General features: G+C 32.7%; 2 protein-coding genes across 2 annotated transcripts; one reads left to right on the forward strand and one right to left on the reverse strand.

Annotated features, from left to right (window-relative positions):
- Positions 1 to 4,788: 4,788 nt before the first annotated feature.
- Positions 4,789 to 9,193, forward strand: LOC114280428 (rop guanine nucleotide exchange factor 1). Its single transcript, XM_028222796.2, has 5 exons — positions 4,789 to 5,479; positions 5,659 to 5,775; positions 5,866 to 6,395; positions 7,691 to 8,044; positions 8,429 to 9,193. The coding sequence occupies exons 1-5, from the start codon at positions 5,215 to 5,217 to the stop codon at positions 8,858 to 8,860; spliced, it is 1,698 nt and encodes a 565-aa protein (XP_028078597.2). The 5' UTR covers positions 4,789 to 5,214; the 3' UTR covers positions 8,861 to 9,193.
- A 3,786-nt stretch (positions 9,194 to 12,979) lies between these two features.
- On the reverse strand, positions 12,980 to 16,901 carry LOC114280429 (F-box SKIP23-like protein (DUF295)). Its single transcript, XM_028222797.2, has 2 exons — positions 15,562 to 16,901; positions 12,980 to 13,407 (listed from the first exon to the last, which is right to left on the reverse strand). Exons 1-2 carry the CDS (start codon positions 16,798 to 16,800, stop codon positions 13,381 to 13,383), a joined length of 1,266 nt encoding a protein of 421 aa, XP_028078598.1. The 5' UTR covers positions 16,801 to 16,901; the 3' UTR covers positions 12,980 to 13,380.
- Between the last annotated feature and the right edge of the window lie 972 nt (positions 16,902 to 17,873).

Raw genomic sequence — 17,873 nt, forward strand, 5'->3', positions numbered from 1 at the left:
AATTTATGTCACATAATCTATTAGTACACTAATTGGTACATATAACATTATTATAATTTATAAAAGATATCAGGACAATATTGCACAGTAGAATCAGAGAAAATTAATTACAAATAAATGAAATTTTTTATAATTTTAATTATTAATATTTATAATATTTATCACTTATCTGTAATTAAATTTTTTTTCTATCCCAGTACACTTATTTTCTCAAAAACTAATGTTCTAATTTTCTGATAATTGATTATTAAACAAAATTATTTGTTATTTTTATTTAATCAAACAATTTAACATACAAGTAAAAAAAAAGATAAATTATAAATATATCCCTAAGATTTGATTAAAATACGAATCATCACTGTAGTTTTGAAAATTACATTTTACCCCTTAAGGTTTTTAATTTCATAACAAATTACCTTTTATTAATAAATCATGAAATCAATTAATAGTTTTTAATAATATTAGAAATATGTTTCAATTAATAATTTAGGTAATTTTATTATTTTATTAGAGAGTAATTATAAAATTTATTTTTTTAATTAATTTTGTTAAATAAAAAATTTTGGCGAAGGAATATTTGTAATTTTTCGTATTTTAAGCAAATCTTAGAAGATATATTTATAATTTATCTTAAAAAAAACAAAAAAAGAAACCATATGGTGTGCACCCTCTCATGGGTGCAAACTATGGATTCGTTTTGGAAGTGGGTTGACTTTTGATTTTTTTAGCTATTTTAACTTGGGGTTAAAAAGTTTGGTTTGGAAAAAGTTATTTTTTTTTGAATTTTTTATGAGAGAAAAATGTAATGATTACGAGTTGAATATGATATTTTATTTTATTAGACAAAAAAACTTATTTTGTTTTTTTTGTTTTTTGTGACTATTTTAATAATAATAAAAAAAAAAACCTCAAATCTAACTTCCCAAGCGGAGGCTATATACACTTTAACAAAAATTGATATTATTTTATTATAAACTTTTGTAACATTAATTACAAAATATGTAATATCATCACAAATTAATGAAATAAAAAATGTCATAATCAAGAAGTGATTTGGGATGATCTAAATAAGTATACTTTTTGATTTGTAAGAAAATATACTATGTAATGTGATAAAGAAGTGATGTGATCTAAATAATAAGTGATGTGACTCAAATAAAATAAAAAGATGATGCATTTCAATGGCGTATCAACGGTTCATATTCGCTAAATCAGTTGCCACAGTAAGCTTGGTAGTACTGTGAAGTACAGAATTATCACCCAAAAGCGCTATCGTCGTTCGACATCAAACGGAACGGTCCAACACGGCAACTGAGACGATATCATAGGCTCGCCACAAGGAATCCGACCAGCCGACCTACTAGGGCTCGTCACGTCACGTGTATGAGTCTCTAAAGTTCCAACCCTGGTGCTTCTCACACAGAATAAAAGTTTCTATGGTACACATTTTTGTATCTTCTACGACCATCTATTAATCATATGGATATGTGCCCCATAGGTAAGCTCGTGGATTAACGGCCCAGATCCAATTATTGTGGGGTAATTGACCCCAGCGGTCAAAATTCGTCAGAAAAAGATTATTCAACTCAGAGCCATCTGATTCAAGTTGATTCCCTGACGTAGCAAATCCCACCTTAGCCTACAAATGAGTTTGATTTCATTCTCACATTATCAAAATTTTATTGGCACATTATCGAATATATAAATAATATATAAATTTTTATTAATTTAAGAAAAAATAGTGAAATATCTCCTCTAACTCTGGATAGTTTGAGAGGTTTAAAAAACTTGTAAAGAGTTGAAATTTCTCAATGAAATTGAAATTTCTCTATAAATTTTTTTTTAAAGAATTGAAATTTCTTTTTAAAGAGAATTTTTTCTGTAAAAATATTGAGAGATTTCAATTATTATGAAAATATTACATATTTTTTATCTTATAAAATCTTAATATCAAAAATTTTAAGTTAAAAACTCCTTAATTTAAAATAATAAATTTGTGGAGTTAATACAATTTTTTTAATAAGAAGTTTAGAGTTTTAAACTAATTAAATGTTGTGTTTTATTTAAACATTTTGAAAGTTTATGAACAAATTTAAATTTCTCTACAACACATGATACATATGTTATTGATCATAGGATGGTGAAAACAATAATTCGTTTCCGATGTACCAAAAAAAAGAAAAGAAAAGAAAACAATAATTTAACATATAGCAAATACTAATAAGTATTTTGAAAATATTAGGATATAAAATACTAATTAATATTAGGATATAAATAACATTATTTAATTTTTTTTAAGAAATCAATTAAAAAACATTTTTAAAATTTAAAAATATTCTAAAATTATAATTTTTTTTTTCATCTTACTAATAAGATATTTCTTGATCTCGCTAAAATAGAATACTTTGGACAAAGCTTCTATGGTTTTTACAAAGTATATTTTTGTAATAAAAAACATAAGAAAACAGATTCTAAAAATATTTATTTTTGGATCTTGCTAATAAGAGTCTTTGGAGCATGAGAAAAAAAATTGCAAGATATTGCTCACGAATTTTAACCTACTGTTCATTTTCATTGATTTCAATTTTTTAAAACATTTTTACTATTTCAATTTTTTTAAAATAAAAATTTCAATATTAAACAACAAGAGAACGCATTCCATTTAGTGTGTTTGGTTTCAATATTTTAAAAATTGAATTTTTTGTTTGTTGTATTTTTTTAGTGAATATTTTTTAAATTTTAAGTAATTTTTTTACTTTTTTATATGCACCTTATTTAGATGTATTTAAAAAGTAAAATATTTGTAATTTTTTTAAAAAATCAATAAATACATAAGAATACAAAAATATACTGAACTCTAGTATTTTTTTTTATTTTTTTCATTTTGATATTTAGTGAATTTTTTAAAGATTTTTCACAAATATTATACTTTTTGAAGTATATTTATATTAGGTGTGTCTAAAAATTTTAATAATTACTTAGAATATTAAAAAAATTCAGTAAAAATAAAAAATACTAAGCTAAAAAATTTTAATTTTTTGGAAACTATAGGATTGCCTACTTGATAGCGCTCCTCTCTTTCTCTCTCAAAAAAAAAAAAAAAAAAAAATTACAAATACATCCTTAAAGTTTGATTAAAAATCGCCTCCTATAATTTTGAAAATTACATTCTACCCTCTGAGATTTCTATTTTTATAACAAATTGTCCATTTTATTAATAAATCATAAAGTTAATTAATAGTTTTTAATAATATATTTTAATTAATAATTTAAATAATTTTATTATTGTATAAGAGAATAATTATGAATTTTATTTTTTTAATTAATTCTGTTAAATAAAAAAGAATATTTGTAATTTTTTAAAATATAAGAGATAATTTTTATTTTAAGTAAATTTTAGAGATGTATTTACAATTTATAAAAAAAAAAAAAAAAAAACCCGCCGTTTCGTCTCTTTCACACGCAATTCCCGCCAGACTCCAGCCAAATCGACGGCCATCCACAAAGTAGGCCCCACTGCACTCCGTGAACGGTCCTCTCACCTACTCTACTCCGAGCTTCTCCACCTCACCAAGTCCTGCTTACGTGGCAAAACTCACAGCGTGTAGATTGGAATAAGAAAAGGATCGCATCCGTTGGCCCATCTGGGAAGTTATGGATTGATTTTGGATATCGCTACATTGTGCTTTAACGTGAGTGATAGAAAGGCAAAGGCTTATTTTAGCAACATAGTTTTTAGTCACTTTTTTTTATAAGTAGTAAAAGTTAAAAGTTAGTTTTTTTAGCTTTTTTTTTCATTTGGAAAGTTAGTTTTTAGTCAACGGTGAAAATATAATTTTACCCTTCATGAGTCAAAATGTGTTACATAAGTAAAGTTGTAAATATTTTAAAGTTAAAAGTTAGTTTTTTTAGCTTTTTTTTCATTTGGAAAGTTAGTTTTTAGCCAATGGTGAAAATATAATTTTACCCTTCATGAGTCAAAATGTGTTACATAAGTAAAGTTGTAAATATTTTAAATAAATAGGGGTAGTTTGGTCATTTTATTATGATTTGATATCATAAATAAATATTAATCAAAAAAGTCAAAAATCACTTTTTATCAACTTCCCAAATCATTTGTCTAAAAAAGCCAAAAGATTGGTTAAAAGCCAAAAAATTACTTTTTACCATCTTCCCAAAATAACCCAAAACTCATAAAGAGATGATAAATTAGCGCTGTTTGAGAAGTTTGATTTTTGTTTTTTTTGGACTAAAACATAAATTAGTTACAAAATTAAAAAAAATCAATCAAAATAAAATATCATATTAAATTTCATAATTATTTTATTTTTTACAAACATCACATCTAATCACGAAAAATTTTAATTATCATTTTAAATACAAATTTTTTTTTCACTAATAATATCGTATAACTAAAAAAAACTTATAAAAAAAAATCTACTTTCCACACACCTCTATCATCGATGAAAAATATAACCATACACCAATCAAAAGGGCAAATTACATACACCCCTTCAGGTTTTGGTTAAATTATAAATATCCCATTGAGGTTTGAGAAATTACAAATTTTCCCTTGAATGCTATATTTGCATAACAAATTAGGGAGTAATTTGTTATGAAATATAAATCTCATGAGACAAATTGTTATGAAAATACAAACCTCAGGGATGGGATGTAATTTCTGAAACTTCAGAGAGTATTTGTAATTTAGTCAAACCTCGAGGGAGGTATATGTAATTTGCCCATAATTTTTTCTCAAAGCTCTGTCTGTCGTTACGGAAAGAGAAAACATCCAAACGCCGTCAACTTTTGCTTTCCCAGCTCCACTCCACTTCATAAACACTGTCATATATATAGATAGAGAAAGGTGCAGTCAGAGAGAGAGAGAGAGTATAAATATATAGAGAGAGAGAGTTTTAGAGAGAAAGAGAGGGAGAGAGGGTGGGGGCCCTGGAAACTGAGAAGAGAGTAGGTTGTTGTTATGGTGAGCAAAAACCTGAATTGCTTTATCTGCTGCTTTTGCTTTTTCACTCCCCCACTACCCACCACTACCATATCATATCTGCAATTTTCCGGACCACGCGAACCATATCTTACAATCATACATGTACATACATACATACATTGACGAAATGTTCGTTTTAGATCTCTCTATTTGACTCTATTCCACCTTCTTCACACAAATCACATCCCATCGATTCATTTTCCATTTCTATGGGGAGTTTTTCATCCGAAGAAGCCTCCGATGAGCAGAGTGAGCTCCATGGAAGCTACAGCTTGAGCGCTGATGTCAGCGAGTCTGAGAGTTCGAGCAGTTTTTCGTGTCGCCGATTCGATGCCGAAGCCCCGTCGAGTTCGATGGCCTCGTCGCCACTCGCTCGCTGCTCGCTGACCGGGAATTCCTGCTTTCCGGTGGTTGCCGGCAAAGGTGTGGTGGCTTGGTACCAGAAGCCTGAGAAAGGCGAGGCCGATTTGTCTGGTTAGCGATTTTTTTTTTTTATCCAATTTTTTCTAGTATTTATATTTTGAATCTGGTGCTAAATTTAATTTAGGGAATCAAAGTCTCAGTGATGATTAGATCTTACTATGCACAGCTTTGACATTAATCTGTTAGATTTTTGTGAGATTTTTTACTAATTTATAATCATGAATTTGTAGAGTTTGACATGATGAAGGAAAGATTTGCTAAGCTTTTACTTGGGGAAGACATGTCTGGAGGGGGTAAAGGAGTCTGTACTGCCCTAGCAATCTCAAATGCCATCACAAACCTCTCTGGTAATTTCATTTTTAGTCTTTGTGTGTTTGTGGTCTCTTTTAGTCTTTGTGTGTTTGTTCACTGAATTCTGTATTTGTTTGCAATTTTAGCCACTGTGTTTGGGGAGTTATGGAGGCTAGAGCCATTGGCACCTCAGAAAAAGGCATTGTGGTGCAGAGAGATGGAATGGCTTTTATGCGTGAGCGATTCGATTGTGGATCTCGTACCTTCGATACAGCAATTCCCTGGTGGTGGCGCATACGAAGTCATGGTCCCGCGACCTAGGTCTGATTTGTACATTAATCTTCCTGCTCTCAAGAAGCTTGATGCTATGTTAATTGGAATCCTTGATGGGTTTCTAGAGACTGAATTTTGCTATGTTGACCGCGGCATAATTGTTGGTGATGCAAATGATTGTGATGTGTTTCCATCTGTTGGGAGGCCTGCGATTAGGCAGGAAGAGAAGTGGTGGCTTCCCTGCCCGAAAGTTCCTCTCAAGGGGTTGTCGGCGGATGGAAGGAAGAGGCTGCAGCAGAGCAGGGACTGCACTAACCAGATATTGAAAGCAGCACTGGCTATCAATAGCGGTGTGCTTGCTGAGATGGAGATTCCAATTGCCTATTTGGATACTTTGCCCAAGGTATCGGTTTCAATTTTGTGTCTGTTAAATTCAAAAAACTAACAGTAGCTAATATGCATGTATACATGTTTACTTGCTCTATATTGGGTCTCCATATTAACTTTGGTGAGACTTCTGATTACAATGTGGGTGGTGATCATTACTTCAGTCTCTAGCGTACTACTAGTTTGAATAATTCTTTTCATTAGATTAAGTTGAAATTAAGAAATTCTGTCATGTGACTCCTTGAAGAAGCGGCATTGATACAAATGTCACTGTGAGTGTGTGATGTTTGTAACCTGTCAATTTCAGAAGCAATTCATTTAGTCAACAAAATTTCCCGTCTTGGAAAAATGTTTGGGCTCTGCTTTTGCCTCCCCACATTTCTCAAGTTTACTTGCCTTGGGGTTGTAGGATCTAATTTTTCTCGGACTTGAATAATTCTGTGTTAGTTAATGCATCTAGTACTTGAGCTAAAATTGTTGCCAATTCTGAGCTTAAAAATTTCTGATTAAGTACTTTACGATTAAATTAAAGGCATAGGCAATGAAATTTTATTTCTGAGTCTGAGTTGAGAATGGAAACCATGGCTGCTTAGTCTTAGTTGTTCTTTGTTCCGCCTTGGTACTGGGGTTTAACCTGGTTTGCAGTTCATAAAGTTACTTATTCATTAATGAAATATATTATTATTAGTGATGTAAAGTTATATCTTAAAATAACAAGGACATAAAATTATGATAGACGTATACAGTTATTGAATCGAGGTATGAATGAACTGAGAATGGAAACTTCTTTTTTTGAGCCGTGAATAATTGAATATTGAATGTATAGATTCGGTAACACTATAAAAACCGTACATAGGCAAGGAAAAACTAAAATCTTACTATAAATGTGATTGGTTAGACACAATTCTAAACTTTTGTGAATGGCAGGTTGTAGTGTTTGCGTCAATGTCAAGAAGTGCAGGTCTGGGTCTTGTAGTAATTTATAAGCTTGTATTACATATGTATTTGTGTGCATTGATTACTTGAAATATCTAAATTTCAATGTTCATATAAGTAGCTCATTTTCTAAATTCAATATGAGATAAACCTAACAAAATTGGCATATAGTAACCTAACAATTGTTCAACATTTGTTTAGTTGCTGTTGTAAAAAGTTATTATTATAAATTCAATATTCTTCTCAGCAGATTCTCCATATTACTCTGAAAAATTGTTCAACATAGTTATGAATTAATAGATGTCCCTTGTATGATTTATTTATTTTTGACTTGTTTTTTTTTTTGTCTTGCAATTTGTTCAATTTCCATTGCAGAGTGGAAAAGATTGTCTAGGTGATATCATCTATCGCTTTATAACTGCTGAGCAGTTTGCACCAGATTGTCTTCTGGATTGCCTAGACCTGTCATCAGAACATCACACGTTAGAAGTGGCAAACAGGATTGAGGCATCTGTACATGTGTGGAAGCAGAAAGGCCAGAGGAAACATTCAAAGTACCTGAAAGCTAAGCGTTCATCATGGGGAGGCAAGGCCAAGGGGCTTGCTGCTGATGGTGGCAAAAATCAGTTTCTGGCTGAACGAGCAGAGTCCCTTTTACGTAGCCTAAGAATCCGTTTCCCTGGCCTTCCACAGACTGCTTTGGATATGAGCAAAATTCAATACAACAAGGTATTTTGTTTAAACACATCCCTTTAGCATCAAGTGAACTGGAACAATTATTTTCTTAATTAGTCGGAATAGAATTTGATGCATATGTGAATCATACAAAGCTTCGTTGCATATTTACCAGTTGTTCGTAGCTAGTTTGATTTTTATGATTGTTGAAGATTTTGCAAACAGGGGCAGAGGAAATTTAACAGAGTTTAAGTTTAGTTAAAGAAACCGACGTATGATGAAGATTTTTGACAATCTATCCTTTGAAGAAGCACGATGTTGAAAATTTTCTATTTCTGTTTGAATGTAGTAATGATTGGTTAATTGATCATTGGTTGTTTGGTTGGTTTTCGTATGGTTCCAATTCAGGACCATTCTTATTGCCATTTTTTGTTGCAGGATGTTGGGCAGTCAATTCTAGAAAGCTACTCGAGAGTTATGGAGAGCTTGGCCTTCAATATAATGGCAAGGATTGATGATGTTCTTTATGTAGACGACACCACTAAGCGATCTGCTGCTGCAGAATCAATGTCCTTTTACAGCAGGAGAACATTGGGGGGTCTTCCCATCCAAAAACGGATGTCGCCTAGCCCTTTCTCGATTCAGCACACCCCTTATGCCTCACCATTCGCAACCCCAACATTTTGTTCTTCCCCTCCCCTAGTTCAAAGCCCAGGTAGGGCACCTCAACCTTCAAATAAGAGTACTCTGATTGGGGCACCATGCCGGAAGATAGAAAAACCGATGCCTGCTGACTTGGAGAAAGTGTGGTCATATGCTGGGAACCTTAGTTCCAGAAGAGTTTCCGGGGATGCTCCTGAACGTGATTGATTCCTTGATGCTATGTAGGCAGTCTGACACCTGGTTAAGGTCACTTACGTTGGTAGAGTTGAAAAAGATTGATGGTTTTAATCTTGTATAGTTGGCTTAGGTAGAGACATAACATCTGGTTTAGAGAGTTCACCATGGGTTTTTCCTGGTGCTAGATGGATTAGGAATATATATATTATTGTTATTATATGGGGAATTGATGATTATTCCATTCCTCAGACTGGGTGAATTTGTAGGTTCCACTATAAGGAATTTATGTTGCTAGTTTTTAGATGGACAAGAAATTTCTAGCATTTTTCAATAGAATTTTGACCGACTTGTTTTGTCTTTCAAGAGATTTGCTATGAGCCAACAATCATCGTAAATAGCCCATATAAATAAGTGAATACAATTTTTATAACGAAAGAGAAATGATTAACTTTTACCTTCAGTCAACGGTTAACCCCTCTTTTCACTTTTTGTGATAATTTTGGTCAATTTAATTTTATTAGAAGGGATATCAGCATAATTACGATGAAATTATAACGTTACTTCTATTTTTTTCGAGGTAGTTTTTTTCCAAATCTCATAAGATAATTTACCCAATTTTAAATGAATGCGAGTTTGGCAGAACGGTCTTTAAAGTTACCTGTTGCAATCCGAGGCTACTAAGTAGACTGGGGATTGCCACGAAACTTGAAAAAATGTTAAAGAGTCTCAAATATTTTATTAAATATTTTATATGAATGTAAGATTTACACTATGTGAGTTTTATATGAATTTTATATCTACGTGAAATATTTAATAAAATGTTTGAAACTTCTAATATTACTTCAAAACTTGACTTGTGATATTAATTTTTTTTTATGTTAATAGGGTATCACGTGACATTATCTTTTATTAATTACAAATGTATATGTTTACTATTATTTTTTAAATACTTAATATAAATATAATAGATCATCCTATTAAATTAATAATAATAATAAAATGTATTACATGACATACCGTATCCGCGTAGAAAAATTTCTACAAGATATTCGTTAGCTAACCAATTTTTCCGTCAGAGAAGAAGTATTAGAGTATCCAAAATATTGCTGTGCAGTACTGGCCCTGGCTATGGCCACTTAGGCCTATGCTCTCTATGCCTAAAAAATTTGGTTCAAAATAGGCGTCCAAAATTTAGTAAAGTATTATAATATATTATAAATTTAAATTGACCTAAATTATTTTTATTATTTTAGGATCAATTCAAAGGGTTCAAAAATATTTTGTTAGACCATAATTATTTATTAGTGTGATTTGGTTCAATTAAAATTAAAATATCTATAGAAAGTGTTGATGGTCTAGGGAGAAGAATTATATATACAAGCTCTCAATATCTCTCTCTCTCTCACAAAGTGACGAAGGAAAAGAAGCATACCAAAGCATAAGCAAAGCACTGAGCAATGGTGGAAATTGATTGGAAATTATCAACGGCGACGACTCACTCACTCTCTCACGGTAAGTGCTCTATCTCTCTCTCTCTCTCTCACTATCAGATTTTAATAGAATGAATAAATTTGTCCTGGTTTTTTTCTATCTTCTTTCTTTATCAGATTTTAGTGGAATAATAAATTTGCCCTACTTTTTTAACCTTCTTTATTTATCAAATTTTAGTAGAATAAATAATTTTATCCTAATTTTTTTGCTCTAGTTCTGTTTCATTAAATTATTTTTTATATTTTCTTTACTATTAGATATGAAATGATCACGGGATTGTGATTTGTAAATTGAATTGTGATTATAGTCATGTTTTCTAGTAAGTATAGTTCTGAAAATGAAAAGAGAAAAAAATTGAAAGTAGAATAATTAATTCAATTTCAATTAGGAGTACATGATAAATATTTTGGTAGCAAAAAACAAGTAAATTTGTTTGCTTCACACTGCTAAAACATTTTATTAATTAAATTTGTTGATTAATTAATTTGTTTTGTTGATTTGAACTATACTTTATGGTAAATTCTTTTTTTCTCTAAAATGAATACATTTTGATATCTATTTTAGTATCAATAGCCGGTAATGATACCAAACAGAGTGTTTTTTATTTATTTATTTATTCATTTTTTTACATATGAATATAGGTTTTTTTTTTTTAGTTTCGCTTTAGGCGTCTGAAAATTCAGGCCGGGCCTGCTGCTGTGAGAAGAAGCATGCAATATTTACGGTATGAAAATACCAAAAGAAAAATGCTTGGGAGCACTAATTAGTGTTCCCACTAATTAGGTGGCAGTGAGTTCCGTCATGAATGATGTGATGTTTTGGTCTTGGAGTTGTAATTTTTTTATTTTTTTTATTTTTTTAATGCATTAGTGCTATTAGTGGTGATGTTTTTAATGGGATGAATCATTGTTGAATACCAAAATACTCCGGTGAGAGAGAAACATGCAACACTAAACGCACAGCACAAGATCGAAATGAAATCTTCTCTTCTGGATTCATGAGCCCTACTTAGATCATGTTTGTTTGGGTTAGAATATAGCAATTTCATGGGACTAATAATCCCTCTGATGATGAGATTACTATTTCTTTAGGGTGTGTTTGTTTAGACGGACTGAATAAAGGAAAATTGTAATCCATTAGACTATTAGTCCAGAAATATATTGTCTCCAGACTATTTGATTGAACTGAATTGGTATCATATATTTGTTTAGTCATAGGATTAGATGTCTAGATTGAACTATTTTTAATGAATCCAATGTTTGTTTATTTAGTTATGGGATTAGATGTCTGAATTGAACTCAAATGACTATTTTATTATTTTCAATTATTTACTAAGTAATAACAATATTAAACATAGCTTTAATATTTAATTATTTTTAGCTTAGATTAAATAAAAATTTATTTTATTTTATTTTTTGCACAATTAAATAAATTTATTTTAAAAAAATTAAATAAATTAAATATCAATAAAAATATGTGTCATTTTTTAATTAAAATTTTTAATAAATTCATTTTAAATAATAATAATTAAATAATGAAATAAAATAAAACATCTATTAAAATTTAAATAATGAAATTAAATAAAATATAAACAAAATTTCAAAATAATCAATAAAATATCTATACAAAATTATTTTAAAAAATTAAATAAATAAAAAAATAAAAATTAAATTAAATTATTTTATTTTATTTTTAAATTGAAACATTTAAATTTTATTAAATTTTACTAAATATAATACATAATTAAATACCAGAGGGCATAAATGCTATTTGATTAGCTAATTCCATAGAATAAGTTATCCCATGATTTCTATCTCACCCCCATGAGATAACATAGTTCCACAAATATGAGACTAATAGTCCGGAGAGGCTATTAGTCCGAAATAAAACTTTTGAAACAAACAACGGACTAATAATCTAATCCCATGCCCAATCCTTCCAAAACAAACACCCCCTTGGGGGTTGAGATTGCTAATCCAATTTTATGAGATTAATGGTTTAAAAAGATAATTTTGCCCTACTTTATAAAACTAAGAAAGTTACTTCTTTGCATGTGATAAGAAAGTTACTTTGTCTGTTATAAAAAACTTTTATATAATGTTATAGATTTAATTCCAACCAACTAATACCATCACACTAGTACACAAATAAATACACTTTTATCGTACATCTCTAACCTAATATCATCACATTAGTAATCCCAATCACTCATTCCCACCGTAGTCCTAATCTCACCCTACCCAATCTGACAAACACATGATTTGAGCCCAATAATAAAGCAAATCTTACTTTCCAGCAGAGCCAAAATTTGATATTTGCATTTGTAGTTGGGAAAATATAAGAGCATGAAAGTAAGTTGAACACTATTGCGCCAGCAAAACCGTCACCGGAACAGGCACCACTGCCTAATGCTGCTCCTCATGCTCCTAACCAAGCTGATAAAAGTGGTAAGTAAGAAACCATAATGAAGAAAGAACGAAAGAAAGATAAAAAAAGATCACCCGATTGCAACAGACAGAAGACCACAATGACAAATGCAAGTGTATGAAGCTTGTGCGATGAAACATGATAAACAATTGTCCCCACTGATCCAGCAAATTATGCAAGAAAAGCAGGAAAACTAGGTTTTCAGAGTCAGAAGTGGCTGGAGACTTCTCAAAACACAGAAAAGGAAAAAGTGTAGATAATTTTAATACAAACACAAATTCTGTCTAGAAGTAATGAAAGGTTGTGAATTCATTTGTCTTAAACATCTCATGGACCAAGCCATGAGATGCCCCCCCACCCCCATTTAAAAAGCTCTGGAATTCAAATTGCAGATAGATAATGGATTTCAGGTACCACAACTTATTAAAAGATCAGCACCTCACACGGCACATCAGCAATTTAGGTAAAAAATCACATCTAGAGTGATTAACCTGGAGGACAGTAGTAAAGTGTACAAGATAACGACATAAAACCAACACCTAGGAAAAGCATATGTACATAAATATCATACGCTTGCCATCCCTCCAGTGCATTATCTCATATCCCCTTACTAAAATGTGATCTGAAGAAGTTTAGATGCCAAGCTGATTCAACCCAACCTGCATAAATGTACAAAATCAATCAGGAAAAAAATTAGTTTAGCTATCCAAGATTAAGAAAAGTACCTAAATTATGTCTTAATATAGGGTAATGAAAAGACACATAACCACACAAATTTTAAAGGAGAGGTTATCAAAAGCGTTTACATATCAAGTTGGACAAACCATTATACCCACTGCAAGTACATAACATAGCATGTCTCAGTACACAAAACAATAAAACAGTGCCAAGATGTTAATAGATTTAGTAGCCTGCTTCAAAAGCAAAATGGACACTAATTTGTTTCATTCCTATAGAACACCTGTGAGACCTATTGATATTCTTGTTAAAATGTGGTTATGTATCTTCAAGCAGTTACACCTGTGTTCGTAATTGCATTGATGCTAGATTATCATAGGTGTAACTGTTTGGAGCAGTTTCTAACCCTCTTTAACTATTTTAATTCAGTAATTGCCAATCTAATTTTTTCACTCGCGCACACGTGGTGTTTGCCAACATTTCTAGTATTCTTTAAGGACAACAAAGCAGTCAAATAAACCAAAAAAGTTGAAATGCAGTCCAGCCCCCAAAATGAGAAATAGAAACCTAAAGTTGGAATTACCAAGGTAAATAGCATCAATGTAATCACAGGGGACAATATCTATTACAACACTTTCTAGATAGAGAGCCACTTTTTCATGTAGATACTCCAACAATAAAGAAGTTTTTACTTTTTAGTGGGCTATTCAAACAAACAACTACCAGCAACCTAATCCCTTTTTATAAACCTTTCTGGTTGTCCAAGCTCAACTAAACAAGATGGTGAATATTTGGAGTTCTCCAATCAGCTCAACAGTTTTTGGAGTGCTCCAATTCAGGAGGCTCAAAGTTTTTAGGGTGCTCCAAGCCTCAATGCTTTGAAGCTCCTTGCCAAGACCAAGTCAGCAAGTTTATAGCTTCTACCTACTTTCCCCTTCTTTTGCTCTCATCCAATTCTCCTCATTCCCCCTAATCAATAAGTGCTGTAAATAAGGAACGTTTTTTGGAGGCTCAATCCCTCTTCTTCATAATATTTTTCTTTTCTTTTCTCCTTCGTCTTCTTCTCCCTTTTATTTTTATTTATTTATTTGAACAAGTAGAATTAAATTAGAAACGGCACCAATTGGGCACTGCCCATAAACCCCCCAAAAAATACTCAATGGCTAACAATAGCTAAATCGTCACTCTCTTTCCGACAATCATAATTGATAGAACATTGAAGACTTTTAAGTCTTATCTCCTTCCTATGCATGGAATTCTCCTTCCCTTTTTGCTCCTCACTACACAGGCTTCCTAACTCGATCTTTTATAAATATCCCCCCTAAGTTACATACCCTTTGACTCAAAACCCCCAGAAGTTACTCCCAGAAAATCACACATACCACTCATATTATGTTTTATCCAGTCAATCCACTCTTCCTCCTTTCCACCACCTACAACCTTGTATTCTTCCCCTACCCTAATTACAGACAAATATGACCAATAACCATATCATCAACATTAATTCGTTGCAAACCTCCTCTAACTTAAACCGACTTCTGTCAACACCTTCCCTGAACTGACAGAGTCAGCTTCTAAACTACTAGCCAAAAAAAAGTCCCATGATCCAAAGTTTGCAGAATCATCCTCTCCAAAATAAAAGAGGCTTTTGGGAAATTTCTGAAAGAGAGAGTCCAGACTGGTAGAGAGACAAGGGGAAGTTAATATTGCACAAAGAAAAAATTAATAGTTGGCTAGTGCACACAAGGCCACCAAATCTAGCAAGCCAAGAGAGGTGAGCTAAAATGACTAGAATGTTGGTGACACGAAATGAGCAACAGGCAAGCTTAAATGGTTAAGAGGGGGTTCGATGTAGCTAAGAAGATGTAGCCTTTATCAGACATAAAGAACTAAAGCTGACAATGGTAATCAATCAAAAACATGATATGGAGGGGGAAAAAAATCTGAACTTTGCATTGCTAGCAAACAACTAGTAGTTCAATGTAAACACAGCTAAAGCACACCATAACAAACCCAATTGTAAACAGAAACGATCTAACATAAGCTCAAAAACAATTGTTAAAATGTAGAAAACAATTAGAACAACACAAACTGGCATTAACAATGAAATCAGTAATGCAGAGAATGGCACTTACTTCCAACATTGTTGAAGAAACCCAACTAGGTGGTGGCCAAAACAACTTGGAGTAACCTGGACAATTAGCCAAAGACACAATATTACCAGTCTCCAAATCAAAAACACCGACACCGCGACCCTTCGGAACATCATCTTCTTCCCTGCCCAAGTAGAAGTAATTATCTGTAAAAAATATGCAATTTCCTTTGCACCCAGAAAACTCAGAAGCGGAGGCTGAAAACGTGCAATTGTCTCCCAAAAACAACATTCGATCCCCCAAATTTTCCAGTTCAACCCATTTCTGCTCACTCCGATCCAACCTAAAAACCTTAAACCGAACAGTTCTCTCATTCGTGTAACAATCGAATTCCTCGTAAAACTCAAAACCCTCATCGAAAGCCAGATCATCCTCAGGCCCAACGCTCAAATACGTATCGACCAATAACAATTCAGCACCAGATTTCACCAAAATTTTCTTATCACCACCAAAAACAGAATGTGCGATCAAATCCACAATTGGGGTCGAGTCTGAAGATGAACTACTATTAACATTGACAGCAACAGTCCTACCAGTATTATCAACAGCATAGAACTTGCCATCAAAGACAATGACATCATCATACGGAGAAGGAAAATCATCAATAATAGTCCATCTCCGATCGCCGAACTTGAACATTGCTAATTTCCCAGAAACATGAATGGTCAAAAGCACAGCACTTTCAAACCCAGAACCCAAACAACCCATCGAACAAAACGCAACCTTTTCCATATACAAATTCCCAGCATCAGAGATGGAATTGGCAAAGGGTCGATAATTAATGTACTGAAGAATGTACTCGTGACCCAATTCGCAAACCCGATACCTCAACAAATCGAGATTACGAGGGAAAGTGTCCGGCAAGGGCTTGAATTCGGATCGGGAGAGAGGATTCAAGAGGTGGGTACGGAGAGGGAGGTCTTGCTCGATCTTGATGAGCCAGCCGCCATCATCATCATCGTTGGGGGGTGTTTGGCGATGGGGTTGGGGTAAACCGAGGCGGAAGATGGTGCGTTTGGAGAGATAGAAACCCCAGGAAGTGTCGGAGATGCCTTCGTTTGGGAGGATTGGGAAACGGGAAGGAGTGGGGTCATGAATGGAGGAAACGGAGGATCGCCACGAGGAGCAGATGGATCGGAATCGGATCAGATCGATTTCGGATTGGAGGTGTTTGGCGATTAGGTCAAGGAGTTCTCTTGGGAGTTGAGACCAATCGCCCATGGATGAGATTTGATTTTCTACGTTTTATGTGAAAACTCAAAGAAGAGCGAACACTAGTAGAGGGACGCACTGCGCTGCCATCGTTTTGGAAAAGTATGCCCGAATTGAAGTTCGGGTTGGGCTTGAGCTCAGCTCATGCCTAGCTCAGCCCAAGCCCAGCAACGCTTGCATTACAAGCTGATTCAACCCACTAAGGTTGGTCTACGAATTAGTTATTTTAGTAATCTTTTTAACTCATAAAATATGAGGTAAAAAAATATTAGTATGTTTTGAATGATTTTGATTTTTTTATCAAAAAGGTACAAAAAGTAGATAAAAAAATAAAATCTTTAACTTTTTTAGTATAATTCTTTGACTATTATTTGATGTTGCCAAACTTACCCTTAGCTTTTATCAACCAAAAATTATAAAGCCTCTGGGTTGGGTTGGGGCTATTTTAATCACAAAAAATAAAATAGAAATATCATATCTAACACATAATAATTACATTCTTTTTCTCATAAAAAGTCAAAAAATCATTTCCAAACGAGATTTTTTAGCTCCAGACTAAAATAACCAAAAAACAAAAAAGTCAAAAAATCGACCCACTTCCTAAACGAACCCAAAATAAAAGGAAATTCTTATGACCTTTGTTGTTGTACGGGAAAGAAATAAACCTTATCGTATAATCCTGTTGATCAAGTCCGCGTTCTTCCAAACGTCGTCGCTTTACTCCCTGAAAACACAAAAGTGAGCTAGCCGGCGGGTGTGCACCGAAAACCCCTCCGATGCCTAAGTCAGCAAAATAGACAAGTAGACAAAAGCTCTGTGTATTCAGGAATCAAAGTTATGTTACCTCTCCATAGGTGATGTTTGTGAGCTTTTATAGGTTCTGTGTGGCACAATCCAATTAGGATTCTTACTCCTCCATGTAGAGTCCTCCTAGGATTCATACTCCTAAAAGATAATGCCTATCCTTCAACACTCCCCTCACTATTTAAATCAAGTGAGATGGTTTTACCGTGGTCGGACTCCAATGTGGCCGAGGTACGCATGGCTATGCTTAGCCGTAGAACAGATCGAACTATCCTTAG

This window comes from Camellia sinensis, chromosome 5, assembly GCF_055761805.1.
Source record: "Camellia sinensis isolate YWXY chromosome 5, ASM5576180v1, whole genome shotgun sequence".
Classification (NCBI taxonomy): domain Eukaryota; kingdom Viridiplantae; phylum Streptophyta; class Magnoliopsida; order Ericales; family Theaceae; genus Camellia; species Camellia sinensis.